At 37.7% G+C, this 20,750-nt stretch overlaps 1 protein-coding gene across 4 annotated transcripts in view; it reads right to left on the bottom strand.

Moving 5' to 3' along the window:
* LOC131070913 (replication factor C subunit 3) overlaps nucleotides 1–20,310 on the bottom strand; it is a 155,662-nt gene extending 135,352 nt beyond the window's left edge. The window contains exon 1 of one of the 4 annotated variants that reach the window (XM_058006597.2): nucleotides 19,896–20,310. In XM_058006597.2, coding sequence (XP_057862580.2) covers nucleotides 19,896–19,979 — 84 coding nt within the window. In that variant the 5' untranslated portion in view covers nucleotides 19,980–20,310. The remainder of the gene's footprint in view (nucleotides 1–19,895) is intronic. The other 3 variants (XM_058006594.2, XM_058006596.2, XM_058006595.2) reach the window with 3 other exon arrangements.
* Between the last annotated feature and the right edge of the window lie 440 nt (nucleotides 20,311–20,750).

The raw sequence follows: 20,750 nt of genomic DNA on the forward strand, positions 1-20,750 counted from the left end.
CGCCTTGGCATGGAGTCTTCCAAGTTGGCATGACAAAGAGAAGATGAATTCCTTCTAAGCATACATGTCCAAGCATCTTCCAAGTCTACCTCATTCACAAGTGAAGTTGTCCGACACATGTTAAACTCCTACCATCAATCAACTAACTCATGGCAAGAGTTAGTCAAACTCCTACTCAAGGTTAAGCTACCAAGTTGAAAGGAAAGAAATAAAACTAAGGCGTGGAAAGAAAGAAAATCAATTGGCAAGTCAACTTCTAAATCCACCTAGCATATGCCAAGTCCACCCTACCAAGTGTGTGGCACAAGCAACATGAAGTCCACCTAGATGGATGTCCAAACATTATTCCAAGGGGAAAAGATGTCCAAGGCAATGCAAAGTCCGCCCCTAGGAGAGGAATAAAGTCAAGCAAAAAAATTTGTCCAAGCTTCTTCCAAGTCCACCCATGCTAAGTTGGAAAGGAATTGTCAAAGTCCGCCCTCTAGAAGGAAGATTAAAGGAAATATAAATTGGCAAGAGAGGTCCAAAGTCCGCCCTGTCCAAGCTTCCTTGAACTCCACCTAGGCACATAAGGAAACTTGTCCAAGCTACTCCAAACTCCGCTCTGTCCAAGCATGTGCCAAATCCGCCTTGGCAAGGAAACCATCAAGTCACCAAGCATAAAAAGATTGTCCTAGCACACTTCAAGTCCGCCTATGGCATGGAAACATCGAAGTCCGCCTAAGAGGTATAAAAGGCATGACATAAGGAAGGTAAAATTCGCCTAAGTCCAAGCACTATCCAGAGTCCAAAGGAAAAATGTCCAAGGTAAATTGTCCAAACACCTTGAAAGTTTGATCAAACACAGACATTCCAAATTTACCTAGGCATAAATGGAATATGTGAAGATGCCTGCACCAAATGGAAATTCGCCTATGGCTCAAGGATAAGACATGAAGACAATCGATTTGCCATGACGAAAAGAGAAAATGGCTAAAGGGAAAAATAAATTTGACAAAATTGCACATGAAATCAAGGGTAAAACAAACGAACAGGTTGGAAAATAAAAGTTTGACACATGAAAAATGGCTAAGTATGGAATTTTCCACAACAAAAGAATCAAACTTTGACCAAGTGTTGGAGAGGAAACAGGAAGAAAGAAGGGGAACAAAGAGGAAAATAAAGAGATGAATAAAATTCTTGTCCAAAGGCGGAGTTTGTTCTATTTAGCACAAGCCAGATTCAGAAGTGAAGGTAAATCCAAAGGCGAAGGGTGTCCAAGCATAGAAATGGTCAAAATCTTGGCTAGGAAGGATCCACATGAAGGTGCCACAAAATAAAATTGACTAGCCAAAATTTGGCTAAGTATGGGAATACTTCAAAGAAAAAATTCCAATTTCCTTCATTGTGGCGTAGGCACAGTGGCATTCTTCTCCAAATTCAAGACACTTGAAAGAGTTTCCAAGCATCAAGAAAAGTCCTCAGGCTTGGCAAAAACTCTAGATTTCTTGAAGGATTTCAAGCTCCCAATCAAGGTCAGATAGTGGCAAGAGGACTATTCCAAACAAATTTCCATACTTGGGCAATTTTTCGAGACCAATTGGAGAATTCAAGGACATTCAACAATCAAGATCAACATGTCTAGGTTTAATGAACCTGACTTATCCATAAGCTTCTAGAAGGCACACTTCACAATGTAACAACCTTCTATTTTATTATTGGTTTATATTTAGCAAGAAGGACAAGTGTCCTCAAATGTAATTTTCTCATTGGTCGAGAGGTAGTTAGTTGTAGCAAACCCTAATTAGGGTTTTATTTTGTAATCTTGACCGTTGATTTGAAATCAATCATGGCCATTGAATTGTAATTGGGGAGCCTATAAATTGAGCTCAAGCCCTCATTTGTAAATCATGGGAGCATGTTGCAAAACATGTTAAGATAAGTAATTGTTGCTTAGGATTGCCAAAATAATAAGTAATACATTGTTCGAATTGATGGTGATTATTTCCCTTATTTTGGAGTCTGCATGGTTCTTATCCCTCATCATAGTTTAGATTTTATTTCATGTACTTTTAGAAGAATGCAAGATTTTATAAGTATTGATTTATGGTGAATTTTCGCTCATACTTTTGATGAACAGATGATTTTTGTTCATTGTGTAAAGTTAGTCTAAGCTTATTTTGTGAAGGTTTAACTTCTACTTTGAGTAATATTGTTCAACTGTTGGTATTATTCATAAGTATGAAAATCATAAGCACGTCCCTTGAAGATCGCACTCACTTTGTGTAGTTGTCCTAAGCGTGGCGAAGCAAAGTGTTGTTATTGAAGTCACCTAGTCAATACCTTCTCTTGAATTCTTAGGAATAGATTAGAATTTCTAAACCTTATCTCCTTTTCAGTTTTCTTGAAGTCCATGATCCAAAACCCTAACGATAAATCTCCATCGTGAATTGAACAAGCCAAGCATAAGTCCCCCTTGTATTTCAGCATACATAACCAAGGAAGCTATCCAACATAAAGTCGCCCATTCGCACATATAGACCTTGGAGTCGCCTTGTGGTCTTTCTCGCAATCTTGGCACAAGTAGTGATTTTGTTCAGGAGAGGATAGAGTATCCTTGGATATTTTATTCTAATGTTCGGTATATGATATAACGTACACCAACAGTACTTTACAAAAAAATCCTATAAATACAAACCAAATGCTGTGAGTCTAAATTCAAAAGACTAAAAATCATCTAATAATAGTACTATTTACATTAGTAAGCTCCTAACATAGAGATTATCTCAAAAATAAATCATCACACTCATCCCCTCACATTCATCATGTGGTTTATAAAGGAGAAAAGCCTTCACTTATAAAATTCTAAGTAGACCCTAAAAGTGATTTAAATGACCATATTACATCACCCCTTGGATTTTTACATGGTTAACTCCTATGTTGTAAATCCTAGTACTAGTTTGGGTTTAGGTTTGCAAGATTCAATTTGTGGATTCAATTCAAAAAAATTGGGGTTGGGTTCATTTTGGGTTTGTCCATAGAAAAACATATAAAACTTACAAATGTATACATATTTCCTAATATTATTTGTTTTTGATTAATATTATTTGTTGAAGGTATAGCTGCGATAGAGATCCAAGATGCAACATCTCTTATTTATCTTGTGGATGTCGATGAAATATTTTTGTGGTCGTCGATGACTCTTCCTCTCCATCGTGGAGTCTCTTCACTTCTCTGTCGGTGACTACTCATGTCTATGTGGCTGTCAGTGACTCTTCATGTCCATGTGGTTGTCGGTGTAGTTGTGGTTGTTGGTGTCTTTTCCTCTTCCTTCGTGGAGTCTCTTCACTTGCAATTCCGATTCTTTATATTCATTGCTCTTCTTCTTCGGCAAATGGATAGATATATATTGCTGGCTTCTCTCGTTTGTCTTGTAGCAAGTTGAGAACGTTGTGTATGCAGTCTGTCAGTTCATTATATGTTTTCCTGTATTCAGTGATTTCAGACTTATGAAGGTTTATAGAATGTATACGAGATGTATCTTTTGACTTCATTGTCATGATTGATTTGTAGACAATCAATCTTATCTTATTGTGATTGATAGTAATCTGAAACTATCAACAGTTGTATTCATTTTCAGAGATATAATAAAGATCATATTTGTGTGGGTTAGGTTTTTCACCCTCAGGTGGAGGGTTTTCCCAAGATAAGTCTTTTGTGTCCTTGTTATTCTTAAACTTTGTGATTTCTTTTATATATTCTGGTTCAAATTTAACATGGTATCAGAGTGGTCTAGAAGATCGATCCAGAACCAGATTTTTTAGTTCTTTATTTCTTTCAGTTGTTTGCCTAAGTCATTCATAATGGTGAACGGATTAAAAGTAGAAGATAAGCTAGATGGGTCATCAAATTTCTCTTCTTGGAAATTTCGAATTCTGATTACTCTAGAAGAGAATGAGCTCCTTGATTATGTTTCAAAAGATGTTGCAGGACCTTCTGTTGATGCAGAGAAAGTTCAATGGAGAAAGAATAGGACTATGGCTAAGAAAATTATGATTGATTCTGTTAAGGATCATCCGGTTCCTATTATTTTGAAGTTGGGTTCAGCCAAAGAAATGTTTCAGACTCTGAAGGACCTATACGAATTCAACAACACCAGCAGAGCTCTAGCCCTGAGACATCAACTGCTGCATGTTAAAATGGATAAAGAAGAATCGGTTGTTTCATACTTCATGAAAATTACAGAGTTAAAGGATCAGCTCAGTGCAATTGGAGAATCTTTTGCTGATAAAGACTTGGTGATGTTAGCCATGAATGGACTTCCCAACTCTTGAGAATCTTTCATTCAAGGTATTAGTGGAAGAAATGATCTACCCAAGTTTGATCGGTTGAGAGCTGATTGTATTCAAGAGGAATGCAGATTGGAGGCGAGAGGTATTGGGCGCAATCATCATGTTATGGAAAATCAAGTCCTTGTTACTCATTCTTCTATGGAAAAAGGCAAAAGAAGAAAGAGGGATAGAGACAGAGAATCAGATCCTGTTTCAGAACCGAAAAAGAAGGAGGACTTATCCCATATTCAATGTTACAGGTGTGACAAATATGGTCACATTGCTCGAGATTGCAGATTCAAGTCTTCTCATCTAGCTTCTTCTGCTGAAATCAACATAGGGACACCTCAGGAGGAGCCAAGGTCTAATGTAAATTCAGAAGGTTTCTTATTTTAAAATGAGAATATGGCATTTCAGCTTCAGAGGGAGCCTGTCATTCCAGCTTCAGAGGGAGTCTTAACATTTCAGGAGCCTCATTGTCTTGAAGGTTTTGTTAATGAGTTCTTCTCTGCGAGAGAAGTTCGAGGTGAAATCCCTTGTTCCACCCTCTGGGAATAGCTATGGTGGAAGTCATGTGTATGACTTTATGATTTTTATTTATGTTTTTGTTCACCCTCTAGGAGTAGCTATGGTGAATATTGTTATGATGAGATAACAACTTTATTGAATAAAATCTGTGACAAGACTCTGTTAACTTTCTTTAATTGCAGCTGTATGTATCTGTCATGAGATGACAAATGAAGATCTCTCTCTTGCTAAGAGGGAGTGTTGAAGGTATAGCTGCGATAGAGATCCAAGATGCAACATCTCTTATTTATCTTGTGGATGTCGATGAAATATTTTTGTGGTCGTCGGTGACTCTTCCTCTCCACCGTGGAGTCTCTTCACTTCTCTGCTGCTGACTCTTCATGTCTATGTGGCTATCAGTGTAGTTGTGGCTGTTGGTGACTCTTCATGTCCATGTGGTTGTCGGTGAAGATGTGGTTGTTGGTGTCTTTTCCTCTTCCTTCGTGGAGTCTCTTCACTTGCAATTTCGATTCTTTATATTCATTGCTCTTCTTCTTCGGCAGATGGATAGATATATATTGCTGGCTTCTCTCGTTTGTCTTGTAGCAAGTTGAGAACGTTGTGTATGTAGTATGTCAGTTCATTATATGTTTTTCTATATTCAGTGATTTCAGACTTATGAAGGTTTATAGAATGTATACGAGATGTATCTTTTGTCTTCATTGTCATGATTGATTTGTAGACAATCAATCTTATCTTATTGTGATTGATAGTAATCTAAAACTATCAACAGTTGTATTCATTTTCAGAGATATAATAAAGATCATATTTGTGTGGGCTGGGTTTTTCACCCTCAGGTGGAGGGTTTTCCCAGGATAAGTCTTTTGTGTCCTTGTTATTCTTAAATTTTGTGATTTCTTATATATTCTGGTTCAAATTTAAAATTATTAGTGTGCCAAAATATTTATTCACGTTATATAATATTAATAAAACTAATAAAAAATATTAATTATAAATAAAATTTATATGAAGAAATAAATAAACTAAACAATTGCAAGGTAAAACTTAATAAAGCTTATATTTTTCCATTGTCATATTTTGTGATTACAATTACAATATACCATGACAATAAATATGGACAATTATAAAGTTTATATTTGCAATTACAATATTTGATAAGTTTATTTAAATTTTGTGATCAAGAGGATAGAAGAGATGAAGATATAGTCTGGAATTAAATTTGTACTGCAGTAGTGTGAATGGAGGGAAGCACAACACTTATTAATTCCAGTATTGTTCCCCTCCTCATTGTATGCATGTTATATATATGTGAATCAGAGGGTACGTAGAGAAGAGATATGTCTTCCCACGTGGGAAGACACATCTCTTCCCTACGTACCACTCATAATATCACAGCACGTTAACAAACATATTGCTTGCTTGACTGATCGCGATTTATTATAAATCGTTTAATCCCAGCCCATTAACATGAAGGGGTGTGACCAGTGGCAAACACCATAATTCGAATTTGATTTATTTATTGTTTATTGTTAACGTATATACTAATATGTTAACATGTAATCAATTCATGCATCGGAATTTATGGAATTGTACGACCGACATTACAATAATTAACACTCCCTCTTAGCTAGGGAGGACATATTTCATGTTAGAGAAAACATCACAATTCATCCATTGATTGTGAAGAGAAGAGATATCACACCATAGTGATATTCAGAGATATGGTTCAACAATGAATATCAAGTCTCATGATACTCACCATAACTCATAGTTATCAAGTAAGGTATGTGCACTGGCATCAAGTCACATGATACCTACCATACTAATAATGATTCATGGCATGTCCACGAATATTATGTCCATAATATTCACCATGAAGATCTCTATCATAATTATGGTTTATTTAATGATATCAACCAACTGACATCTACCATAATGTCTCAGAGATATATACTATCATGACATGTCCGCAGATATCAAGTCACATGATATCCATCAAGATATATAATTGATAATTGTAAAATCGTCACCTTACAATATCAATTTGAAACAAGTGTTCATTATTGAAAAGTTGTCACCCTTCAATAATGTTCACAGGGGGACCCATGAAGTCATGGAGTCGCACACATGACAAATAAAAGAGTTTACACATTAAAGATTTTAAATATATTAGTATATCAGAATAAATGAGACTCTATCTCAAAATTAAATAACATTTTCAACCATACCAAGTTTATCTCTAAAGTGTTCAATCTTGATCTTGGAGAGGCTTGGTAAGAATGTATGCAATCTGATCACCTGTACTAATATAATTCAGTTGGATCATATTCCTTTCCACCATATCTCAAACATAGTGATAAGGAATCTCAATGTGTTTAGACGTGTCATGAAATACTAGATTCATTGAAAGCTTGATGCAACTCTGATTGTCACAATACATGACAGTAGGATTTAAGGGCTGACCAAACAGTCCTACAAGCAATTTTCGGAGCCATACTGCTTCTCTTGCTCCCATGGATGCTGCAATGTATTCAGCTTCGGTAGAACTCTAAGCAACTAAAGACTATTTTCTACATATCCATGAGACCATTCCTGATCCTAAACTGAAGCAACATCTTGATGTGCTTTTCCTATCAACTACGCTTCCAACCCAATCAGAATCAGTGAATCCATGTAGGTCAAGGTCTACATGTTTATATTTCAGACCAAAACCAATGGTTCCTCGAAGATATCTCAGAATATGCTTTGCAGCAACAAGATGTATTTCCCTAGGTTCACACATGAACTGACTTAGTGTATTAACAGCATAACATATATCAGGTCTTGTGTTTACCAAATACATCAGAGATCCAATCATCTGTTTGTAGAGGGTAGGATCTGCAGCAGCTTCCTTTAGCTTGTGCAAATTTGTCTCCATAGGTGTGGTCATGGATCTACAATCCATCATTCCAAATCTCTTGAGTATATCAATGGTGTATTTTCCTTGATTAAGGATTATACCATTTGCCTGTTGCCAAACTTCCAATCCAAGGAAGTAGTGAAGAATTCCTAAATCCTTCATATCAAACTTAGAGGCTAATTCTTTCTTACACCGAGAAATACGATTATCCTCTCTAGTGATTAGTAGATCATCAACATAAAGAATAAGAATTAATAATTCACCATTGATTACTTTGTAGTAGAGATTTGGATCTGCTTCATTCTTGGAAAACCCTAATTCCAAGAGATAGTGATCAATTATTTCATACCATGCTCTGGGGGCCTGTTTCAGTTCATATAGGGTTTTCTTTAATCTGCAGACATGTGATTCAGCCTTATGAATCACAAAACCTTCAGGTTGCTCCAAATAAACTTCTTCTTCAATCTTACCATTCAGAAAAGCAGTCTTAACATCCATTTGATGGACTTTCCATCCTTTAAATGTTGCAATAGCCAAAACTGCTCGGACAGAAGTGTATCTGGCAACAGGAGCAAATGTCTCTTCATAGTCAATACCTTCTTTCTGTGAGAAACCTCTAGCAACAAACCTTGATTTGTGCTTCTCAATGCTGCCATCTGTTGCATGTTTGAGTTTGAAGAGCCATTTAGAAGATACCACAAATTTGTCTTTAGGCCTAGGCACAATATCCCAGACATCATTTTTTAGAATTCACTGATACTCTTCTGACATAGCATCTTTCCAAACTTGATGCTCGAGAGCATCTCCAACACAGGAAGGTTTTGCATCAATGGTCTCACTCATCAAGGCAGCATAACTGGAAAATAGGTTAGGTCTCTTACTTTCTCTGAAGGTCCCCTTTGGAGCAGCATAATTTTCAGCTTCTTGAACCATCTTTTTAGCCCAAAGTGGTCTCTTCCTAGTTTCGGGATAATGTTCTTCTAAAAGTAAGTCTTGAACTTCATGCTCAGCGTTTTCAGGGGTCTCCCTCTGAATCTCAGGGGTGGGAACCTCATCCATGCTTGTAGGAGGATCTTGGTGTTCTAATTCATTAGAGCTTTTGGACCTCCTAAATGCTATGTCTTCTTCAAAGATGACATCTCTGCTTAGTTCAATTTGCCTATGTCCAGGTAATACTCTGTAAGCCTTAGAGGTTTCACTGTACCCAACAAATACCCCTTTCTTTCCAGAGGGTTCTAATTTTGATCTCTTTTCTTTGGGGAAATGAATTTAGACTGGACACCCAAAGATCCGGAGATGACTTATGTTAGGTTTGTTACCAGTAAAGGCTTCCTCAAGGGTTTTATTATCAAGAAGAGAATGAGGACATCTATTTTCAATGTACACAGCTGTCCTAGATGCTTCAGCCCAGTTTCTATATTTTGGTCAAACAACATAGCCCTAGCAGCTTCTACTATAGTCCTATTCTTTCTTTCAGCTACCCCATTTTGTCGTGGGTTATAAGGTACAGTTAACTCCCTCTTAATCCCAGCATTTATACAATAATCTTTAAACATATCAGAAGTGTATTCCCCCCCATTGTCTGTTCTTAAAGTTATGATTTTCTTAACTGTCATGTTTTCTGCAAGAGCTTTGAATTCCTTAAATTTAGAAAGGATTTCTTCAAACTCTTTGTACCTCTGAAAATATATCCAAGTCTTTCTAGAATAATCATCTACAAATTACATAATATAAAAATCCTCCTAAGGAGGGTACAGACATGGGTCCACATAAATCAGAATGAACTAATTCTAATACATTTTTTGATTTACTGTTGCTAGAATTGAAAGACCCTTTAGTATTCTTTCCCAAGGCACACCCCTTGCATGCTCCTTCAGAACTGTGACTTAGCTTGTGTAAGCCAATCACCATCTTCTCTATCTTAGGTAGGGCATGGAAATGAAGGTGCCCTAATCTTCTATGCCAAAGTTCATTCGAATCTGGAGTCTCATGAATCAAGGCTTGAGGTGGAGTGGTGCAAAGTTTGTAGAGGCTCCCTTGTCTTACTCCAATGGTGTGGGCTTTCTTGATGGTGGAATTCTTTGGTCAAGCAAGTACCTTTCCTTCCATAAAGGTTAATCTGTAATCCTTATCTTCAAGTGCAGAAATTGAGACAAGGTTTCTCTTTATACCAAATACAAATAGAACTCCAGTCAGCTGTAGGGATATGCTTGACTTTAGGTTGATATTGCAAGTTTTTATTCCCATAATTGGATAATTTGAGTCATCACCAATTGTCACTTCTTCATTTGAATTTTCCACAAGTGTATCTAGGTGCTCACGAAATCCAGTGATGTGTCGAGATGCTCCGTTGTCAATCACCCATGTGTTGGAACCGGACATGACTTGACTAGAGAGGGCTGAGTAGAAGACTAGTTTCTCGAAATCACTCCCTTTCTTAACTTCTACCATTGAAGCCTGTTGCTTGATCCTGTGTGGACACTTCATTGCATAGTGCCCATATTGGTCACATCTGAAACATTGACTTTAGAAATGTCTCTCTTCTTCTTTGAAGACCCCTTTCCATTTGAGTCATTGTCCCTCTTTCTCTTAAAGTTCTTCTTCTTTCCTTTCTTGAGGGAATTAGAGTTTAGAACTTGAATGTCCTCATTACCATTGTTTTGTTTTATTCCTCTTGTGACAAGCCGAGATTCCTCTTATGTGCAATTGGTTTTCAATCTATCAAACCTAGGAAATTTAGAACGGGCACTAATTCCTTGAATGAGCGATTCCCATGAGGTAGGAAGTCCATTTAGGGCCATCATAGCAAGTTCTTTGTTGTCTACTAGATGTCCAATAGTGGATAGTTGATTCCTAAGCTCAGTGATCCTCAAGAAATAGGATGTAACTGTCTCTCCTTTATTCATCTTTATATGGTGTAGTTGATTCTTCAAGGTGAGAGCCCTGCTAGTGTTGTTGATTTCATAAATGTCAGCTAGGGCTTTGAACATCTGAAAAGTCGTCTCATATTTAGAAATAACTGGCACAATGTGGTCTCTCACTGAATCCACAATTATCTTAAGAGCCTTCGCACTGTCCTTGCTCCACTAAATTTTCTCCGTATCATTAGAGGGTTCAGGAATTTCACTTTTGACATGGCAGTCAATTTTATTTTCTTTCAAAACAAGCATGATCCTAAATTTCCAAGATACAAAATTTGATGCTCCATCTAATCGATCTTCAAACCTAACTCCGGTTGCCATTAGGATTATAGGAATGTGATCTACTAAGAGCCGGGTGAATGTCTATATGATCGTTACAGAATTTAATTTGATCTTCCTTAACTTAGCTCTGATACCATGATAAGTTTATTAAAATTCTGTGATCAAGAGGATAGAAGAGATGAAGATATAGTCTGGAATTAAATTTGAACTGCAGTAGTGTGAATGGAGGGAAGCACAACACTTATTAATTTCGGTATTGTTCCCCTCCTCATTGTATGCATGTTATATATATGTGAATGAGAGGGTACATAGAGAAGAGATGTGTCTTCCCACGTGGGAAGACACATCTCTTCCCTACGTACCACTCATAATATCACAGCACGTTAACAAACATATCGCTTGCTTGACTAATCGCGATTTATTATAAATCGTTTAATCCCAGCCCGTTAACATGAAGGGGTGTGACCGGTGGCAAACACCATAATTCGAATTTGATTTATTTATTGTTTATTGTTAACGTATATACTAATATGTTAACATGTAATCAATTCATGCATCGGAATTTATGGAATTGTACGACCGACGTTACAATAATTAACAATATTAAGGTCATAGGGTATGTTTTGCAATCATAATTGCATGCAAGGAGTTTGCATGATTAAGAGGACAAAGATGGTGAAAGTGAAGCAGCAAGTAAGAAATCATGCCTAGCAATCTTTGGGAATTGTTTTTATGCATCCAAAAACATTAAAAAATAAATAAAATGCATCTAAACTAGTCAGATTCAATCTTGACTCAATGTGATCTGTCCAAGTTTTATCTGGATTCACCCAAGTTCTTCCAAGACAAACCCACAGTTTTTCAAGCTGCTTGTCCATATCTACAGTAGGATCAACCCAAATCCTAAATTTGGAAGCAAATACCAACGAGCTAGAAACATGGTTTAGCTCTTATTGGTTAGCTTGCTCAACTTATTTTTCTAATTTCCTAATTACTCAAAATATAAAACAGCTAATATTTCTTAGTGTAAACTAAATACCCAAGTAAGCTTAAGTAAATGGAGGGTACATAACCACACCAACACACACTATAAAAATGCAACTTAGAGAATGTTCTACAAAAAGAAAAGGCTAAAAATTCAAAAAGGGCCCTAGAAATGAGATATAACGAGGTATCCATGTACAATAAACTCAATAGAGAAGAAAGGACTTAAAAGAACCACCCCCATTACCCAAGACAACTTCCTTCACCAATAACAATGCTTGAAAATAAACATATCAAGTATCAACAGTTCGATGAAGCCAAATTAGATATGTTACTCCTCTAAAAGTCGAGAAAGATGAATCAATGCACCAAAAAGTTGCAAGTTGATGAAGATGTACAAAAATTGGATGATAAGGAAGGTCCACTTGCATCAAGATTCAAACAACTTTCTTCCACATTATGAAGAGATTTAGCAAAAGATGCACATTTAAAGTCTTCCCACTACAAAATAGTATATGAAGGAAGCAACAACAAAGTGTCTAGACTAGTTCATTTTTCTCTAAATATGGTGGTGAAGGGAATGTTACCATCAATAAGGCACCGAAAAATGGATATTATCATCCAAAAGAGGAATGTGCACTCCAAAGGGAGTGTTTACAATACTTGCCCTTGTATCCAAATGAGAACTCAAAAAAGAAGGATCACAAAGTAAAAAAGAAGAATAGATCACAAGTAAATATATTACATCAACTAAAAGAGGATCCACAAGAAAAGGTGGATCACAAAGTGAAGGAGTTGTTGAAGAATTATAAAACTACCCATAGGGGATCTCTCAAAAAGTCTCAATGCTCATGAGAGATGGGTTCTTTTGCACCCCTACTCATGTAATATAGCTCAATGAGTTTGATTTGAAAATTACACAATTGAATCCTAATAAAGCATCACATAACTTGATACACTATGAAAAATACTACCTGTTGATATGTTTTTTAGACACAATCTAACACAGAATAAAATACTCAAAAATATCTTATCCTCTCTTGAACAAAGTTACTCAAATGTTGAAGATTAGCTTAAGGATCACTTGAGACAACTCCAAGGTTCATAAATGTCGGGTCACGACGTGTGGATAAGCTTGTTGGTTTGATGTGATTATGTTGGAATCACGAGGGGATTTACGTTGAATTGTTGAATGCTTGAATTGCTAGAACTTAGATTCTACCTACTCACTTGGAGAATAAAGAAAGAGCAAAAGGCATGGGGTTTAGGGAGTCTATTCTAATCCTAAGAATGCAAGAGAAGAGTGAATGATTCGATGGAATCCTATTGGGTGAGGTCTCACCATCAAAATGAACAATTTGGCACGAACTCAATGCAATCTTCTAAGGGATAATTCAAAGATATTCAAATCATTACCATCAAACATTGATTACCATTTAAGCTAATGCATAAACAATGGGCATATAACAATTTGAAGTTAAGCTCATATCATCCCAGTTGACCACACAAGGCACTCTTACAATCAGCAAGAGGCTAGTGGTATGGACTAAACGGATTCTACGCAAATGCATTCAACAAATTCCTCGATTCAATCTAATCAACATGAAAGTAAATGAATTGAGAAGTAAAGACCATGCGACTTGTTGAAATAACACATTAATTCACCATAACTTCAATGAAATTATATGCTCTTTACAACAAGATTTTGGCAACAATCTTAGTCTTCTCCTAACCTAACTTGTACTCTAATTGCTAACTAGCTATTATCTATTGATCAATTACTAACTATTCTACTATTGACCTTTACAAATGAGAGACTTGAGCCTTTTATAATGCTCTCAATACAATTCAATGGTTCGGATCAGACTGAGATCAATGGCCGAGATTTTACAATGGAAACCATAATTAGGGTTTGTTGGAACAAACTCCCTCTAGCCAGTGAGATAATTACATTCGAGTTCAATACTAAATGTGAACCAATAGAAAATGGGGGTAGCTATCTCGAAGTTTGTGTCTCGATATGATGAGCTTGGTTCATTGAATTCGGACGTGCTGATGTGGAACTCCTCTGATTGGTGAGTGGTGACTGGGATGACACTTCAACTTGCACTTGTAGACTGGATTCATCATCATGAATGAGTATTGAGTAATGTCTCTTGATACTCAACATTATCTAGCTTCAGCAATGATGGTAATGATTTTCTAACTTTGATTAACTCTTCTAAAATTATCCTCTTGAATGTCTCAATCATGAAGGTGTAAGGTGTAGATATCGATTTCCTCTTAGTTTTGGATCTTGATACTACCTTGGAATGAACCCTTGATCTGTCTTGAAGTGATTGTATGACTTCTCCTTTTATGAAATCTTTTGAATATCTTGAAATCCTCTCTTCCTTGATTCTCTTGTATTTGCTAATGAAGTTTTCCTCTTTGAAGTTGCATGGTGGCGGGGTCTTACAATCCTCCTATCTGCAAGACAAAACAAATATGATATCAAACATACATGATATATATAACCTTTATACACCCTCTTAATTTGACATGGTCTGTGATTTTCTATGTGTTGCAGGTTTGATGAATGCATTTAGAGAGAAGGTCACTCCTAGGGATAGGCAATGGAGGTTGGAGCAATGGAAATTTTCCAACACTTGGCAAATTTTGGCATATGCATCTCCTTCAATGAGCAAAAGGGAAATTCGTTCCTCCAAAGGTTCAACATCAAGGCAACGGAAGTTCATCAATTTCAATCATTAAGCTAGATTTCTACCTCTCATGTCTCAAAATCGCCATCTCTTCCATGGGAAATGCTTGAAATTGTAATCAAAATTGCCTAGGGAAGATTTTCGCTCTCAAAGAGGAGCAAAAGAAGGTAATTTCGCTCCTAACAAGGAGCAATGGAAATTTTTAGATACTTAGCCAAAATTTCAACCTCTCTCTTCATTCCATCAATTCAAAACTTAAGTTTTTTATCCTTCACGCGTGAAAATGTGTCAATATAACCTCAAGAAAAGCCATGGAATCAACTTCGCTCCTATTTTAGGGCAAAGGAAGAGCTTTTCGCTCTCAAAGGGAGGCAATGGAACAAGAATTCGCTCCTAGAGAGGAGCAAAGGAAACTTTATGATACTTAGCCAAATTCTTGCCCTCCATTCATCAATTCATCTCTCCATATGCAAGTGTTGTCAAATTTCCTTCACCAAATACCTTGAAGATGATTTCACTCTGAGATTGGAGCAATAGAAATGAAATTCACTCCCAATAAAGAGCAATGGAAGTGGCCTGCTAATGGACTTTTGAGGGCTTATCCTCCTAGGGTTGGTGATAAAAGTCATGTGTGGATGCCGCCAGACAGGGGATGGATCAAGATCAACTTTGACAGGGCATCCAAGGGGAATCCCGGGATCTCCGGTGCAGGGGTCATAGCTCGAGATGAGAAAGGTAGTATTTTAGCACTTGGAGCAAAGAGATTGGTGGATGGCACTAACAATGAAGTTGAGTGTCAGGCGGAAATTGAAGCAATTCTTATGGCGAAAAAAATGGAGGTGAAAAAACTACACCTTGAAGGGGACTCCCAGCTAGTGGTGAATGGCATCGCTAGGGGTAGGATGGAGGCTTGGCACCTGGATAAACATATCAGAAGAATAAATGACCTCCTGAAGGGGTTCGAGGATTTTAAAGTATCGCAAGTTCTAATGGAAGGGAATGTTGAAGCTGATGTGCTCTCGAATGTAGGTGCAAATGGTTCCTTGGCTGAACATTTTAATTTCTTTGAAGACTTAAGGGATTTGGATCCCTTAGAATTTGTATGAAGGTGCTTTGAGTATGAAAGGGGAACCCGCGAAGTTGTGATGAGCTATGCATGAACCATTTTAGATATGCACGTTGAGGGGTGGGGATGGCTCACGTGGATTGAGTTCACCGCAATGGCAGCAAGTTGCGAAATGGCGGTGTAGGTGCAATGATGATTGTGAATGGAACTTTTGATTGCTGGCGATGTGTGGTGTGAGGTGGTGCGTGCGATGAAATAAATGGATGGGGTGGCAGCGGGTTGTGTCATTATGGTCCTCGTTTTTGCGAGCGCTGTGTTTTGGCTGTGTGGCAGGGGAATGATGGAAGCAAATTTCTCGCTACTCACACTGGGCCAAATGCCTGCCTTTCGAGCCACTATTTCAAGCCATCGTCTAAAGAATGTTTTTAGGGTGGATGAGGAAGAATTTTGGAGGGTTGTTTGCTTGATGTTTGGGGGTGAATTCCTGGACACTAACTGTCGCCCGCGAACTAATTTGGACATATCGTCCCTATTTGTGGCTCTGGCGCTGATGGTGGGAAGTTCAAGGGAGGAGGTGTCGCGAGTGGCATCTCTAGTGCTGAGACCAAAATGGTCAGGTGACCTGGCGGAGGTGGTGGAATGTGCGGAGATTGGTGTGGTTTTGAGAATGGAGCAAGGGTCGTGGAGGCGCTGAGGCGGGCGAAATGATGCAGTGCAGCCTCTGGTGGTGTGGTCGGCCTCTCGCTCGGTTGAAACCCAATTGGAGGATGCAAGGAAAGGGTGGCGAGAATTGCTGGACTTTGTGCGGAAGATGGGACCGACGGAGCGGGCGAAACTGCGCGGCAAGCAGACCCCGGTGAAGTCGCAGGCTCCGATTGGCGAAGATGGGCGGCCATTGATGCGTCACCAAATCCCGCGGAAGAGTGCAAAGATTGTGGAATGCAGTGACTTGCGAGGAGGACGGTCGAGAACCATGACAAGTGTTGGGATGGCGCAACCCAATGCAGGACCCAGTCATGCCATCCCCAACTTCTCCAAGGAGGAGGCCCTTGGCTGGTTCCGGTAGGTTGGTTTCCTGAGTAGGCCGTCAGTTTTTTGGGTGGTTTTTCCTTGTTGTAAGGAATGTAACCTTAGTGGTAGGCACAGCTGGTGTGGTTTCTATCTCGGGTTTCATTTTGATTCTGTAGGGGTGAGACCCCATATAGTCTTAAGATAGCGGAACGCTGCAGAGCAGCTGAAGGCATGTATTTTTCCTTTCAAGCAATATAAATATTAAACCTATTACCGATCAAAAAAAAAAGAGCAATGGAAGTGAATTTCGCTCCAATCAAGGAGCAAAGGAAGTCATTGCAATTTAGATACTTAGCTCAATCTTCCTCACTTTCCTTCATTCCACTAACTTAAACGTTAAGTCCTTAGCCATCCACACGTGAAAACATGTCAAATTGACCCCAAAGGAGGCTCTAAAATCAATATCACTCTCAACCAAGAGCAAAGGAAGCAAATTTCACTCCTGAGAAGGAGCAAAGGAAGTGTTTTTCGCTCCAATCAGGGAGCAAAGGAAATTCTCTCACACTTAGTCAAATCTTGCCTTTCATCACTTCAAGTGCATCAAATCAACCTTAAGAAAGGCTCAAAGTCAATTTCGCTCTCAAACTCAGGCAAAGGAATACAATTTCGCTTCCAATTTCGCTTCCAATAAGTAGCAATGGAAGTTTTTCGCTCCTGTCAAAGAGCAAAGGAAGTAGGCCTCAAAACTCACCTCCTAGCTAGGTTTTATCAATTCCTAGCCTTTGCATCAACTTAGACCTTGTGATTTTGCTTTCTTAGTGTGTAGATGCATCAAATTAGCCTTAAAGAAAGCCTTAGGAGGAATTTCGCTCCTGGAAGAGAGAAAAGGAAGTGAAATTCACTCCAAAGGAGCAAAGGAAATGACTCCAAGTTGAATTTTATCTCCCTTTTACTCATCAACCTTTCATTCTACCAACTCAAGTGTGTCAAATTATGCTCATGTAGGGCTCTAGAGGCAAATTCGCTTTCAACCAAGGGCAAAGGAAGTGAATTCCACTCCCAAAGAGGAGCAAAGGAAGTGGTTTTCACCTTGAACCTTGAGCAATGGAAATGATCTCCAAACTCACCTTCTAGTTTGATCTCACCAACTTGCACCCTAGGATTTAGCTCTCACACACCAAAAGACCTCAATGCTTGCTTTGAATGTGATTTCGCTCTCAACTAAAGGAAATGGAAGGGAATTTCGCTCTCAAGGGAGAGCAATGGCAATGTTTTTCGCTCCTAGAGAGGAGCAAAGGAAGTGACCCCAATTTGCCTTCTTCGCTCCATTCCTTAGCCAAAATCATGATGAACTTCACTCCTTCTATGATCAAAATGGTGTCGAAGGCATTAAAACTCACTCATTTTCTTCAAATATGCTCAGGAAAGCAATTTCGCTCCAAGATGAGGGCAAAGGAAGTGGTTTTTGCTCCTAATGAGGAGCAATGGAAATGACCTCCACACTTAACCTCATTCAAGGTTTTTGATCAAGGATTGAATCCTTCACTCAAACTAAGGTGTCACATGATGATTAGAGGCAACTTTAGGTGATTTCAAAAGCCTGGAGAGGGATTTTGCTCCTAAAGGGGAGCAATGGAAGCAAAATTCGCTCCTAGACTAGAGCAAAGGAAATTGTAGCATACTTAGTCAAATTTTGCTCTCTTACTTCACCTCTCACTGAAGTGCAATTGGATTATTTTGAATGATGAAAAAAACACCTACAAAGTTGACTAGGCTTGGTATAAAGGGCTCCTTCATCAAACTTTCATGCTCAACTTGACCTATCTTTGTCATTCATTCCCATCGTAGCCCTATGATCAGAGGACAAGTCATCCATTCCAAAAGCCTTGATAACTGACTGTCTTCATTAAAACCTAAGGAGACAAACTTGACTTGATGAACCCTCTGGCTACTTAAGAAAATATACCCCTTCAATGCAAAGGCTAATAGCAAAGGACTCTAACACTATCCTAGAGAGCGGGAAAAAGTGGGGTCCCCATTTGCAATGGGGCGTTGTGTGAATACGTCACAACACTACCTAATTGATAGTGAAAGAGAAAAGGAGCTATATAATGAATGGTTGACAAGGCACAATAGTGTGCTGGAGGTTTTGCAAGTGAGTAGCAATTTGAGTGGACTTTAATCTTGCAAAAAGCTCCATAGTTAAGCACACTTGAGTCGGAGTAGTACTGGGATGGGTGGCCTCTTCGTAAATCCTAATGTTTAATCCTTGTGTACATCACCTAGATGCAATGCATGTTTCATAAATTGCTGATGCTCATGAGAGATGGGTTCTTCTAAACAACTACTCATGACATATGAATTAATCAGTTCAATCCAAAAACTATGGAGTTGAATATTGATAAAACATCATATTATTTCTTTGAAATTTTGATAAGCGTGAGTTCCCCTCAAATAATATGCATGTTTGGGTCATATACACCCTGAAATTACAATGCACGTTCAGATCTGGGACCAAATCAGCAGGCATTTCAAACACCATTACAAAATTAGCAATATTTGCCACTTAATGTTATATCTAATCTTTGGTGTTCTTTCACCACATGAACAATTGTGCAATTCCATTTCAGCTGAGAAATATAACTCACTTGTGTTCTGCATGTATGAGATCTAAATAGCACACGAGTCCCCTGAATAGTTGGTTTAAGGTCTCACATACTGCATTAATGAAATTTGCATAACCCACTCGATCAAAAATATTACATTTAATTTAATGCTATTACAAGTTGAATATAAAGAAAAAAAAATTCCCCATTTCTTTCCAAACGAAATAAATTATTATTTTAACGGCTTAGGCACAACTTTGTTTTAATTGTTTTTCAGCATCAAAAAAAAATTCACCAAGAAAATATATAATTTTTAGTTCTACGCATAAATTCGTGAGGTGACTTGAATTTTTTAAAATTCTTTTCTTCTCTGGAGGTAAGTAATTTACTAAGTTTTCCCTACTGAGAACGTGAATACGTTTTAAACTCCTCAAGCTAGATGCCTCTTGAGTAAAAGGCATTACTAACATTGCATTAGGTTAGAAATATATAAAAAAATATGAAGGACAATGAGATCATCACATATTATAACTTGTTACAATTAGAAACAGAGTCTGAAAAAACCATGAGAAACAAAAAAAAATACCAGATTTTTTAAATTGTCAGCAATTTCCCGATGCACAATAATCTTATCGAGAGACCTGGGCCTGTACTTGTCTACCCACAGCATTTTTGCTCTTTATCTGACACAGCGAATGACGCACACTCCACCTCTATCCGTTCTCCTTTCTATATGCAGTCTCAATGTAAAACCCTTACAATTGTTTTGGCGGGAGGATATCGCTCGGAAGGACTGTATATGAAACCTAAGAGCTTAGGACAATTGTCCCCAGCTGCCTAAATTTGATGGCTGTATTTACGCGAAATAGGATCAAAATTTTGGGGTCACGTAACGGTAAAAGAAAGATTTTAGTGAGATTTTAAACACATATCTAAGATTCTAGACATGTAATATTTCATATTTTTTAAGGAGCTCAAGTTTTGTGTGGTTAATTTAGAGTCCATAAAAGTAGAGATGAAGATGGATGGAAAAGGAAGAGTGAGAGAAATAGAAAGATATAGATAAGGAGATTGACAAATAGAAAGGAAGAGGTAGAAGGAGAGATAAAGGTTTAGAAAGATAGAGAGAAAGAGATACATAAGTATATATAACAATAGAGAGAGAGAAAGATATAAAGATAAATAGATATAGAAGGAGAGGAAGATGGAGAAATGGAGATATGTGTGGCATTGTGATAGAGGGATAAAGAGATAGAGATATGTATATGTTTGTTTTTATTTTAACAATAGCATTTGGAGGAAGCTCATTTGGTAAACACATTTTTATACCAACTACAATTTTTTAATAAGTAGAATTTATATTTTATATTAAGTATATGAAAGGTGGTTAGATATGAAGAGTTGTGTAATATGTGTGAAAAATTATATTTATGTCTAATTA

This window comes from Cryptomeria japonica, chromosome 1 (genome assembly GCF_030272615.1).
Source record: "Cryptomeria japonica chromosome 1, Sugi_1.0, whole genome shotgun sequence".
Taxonomy (NCBI): Eukaryota; Viridiplantae; Streptophyta; class Pinopsida; order Cupressales; family Cupressaceae; genus Cryptomeria; species Cryptomeria japonica.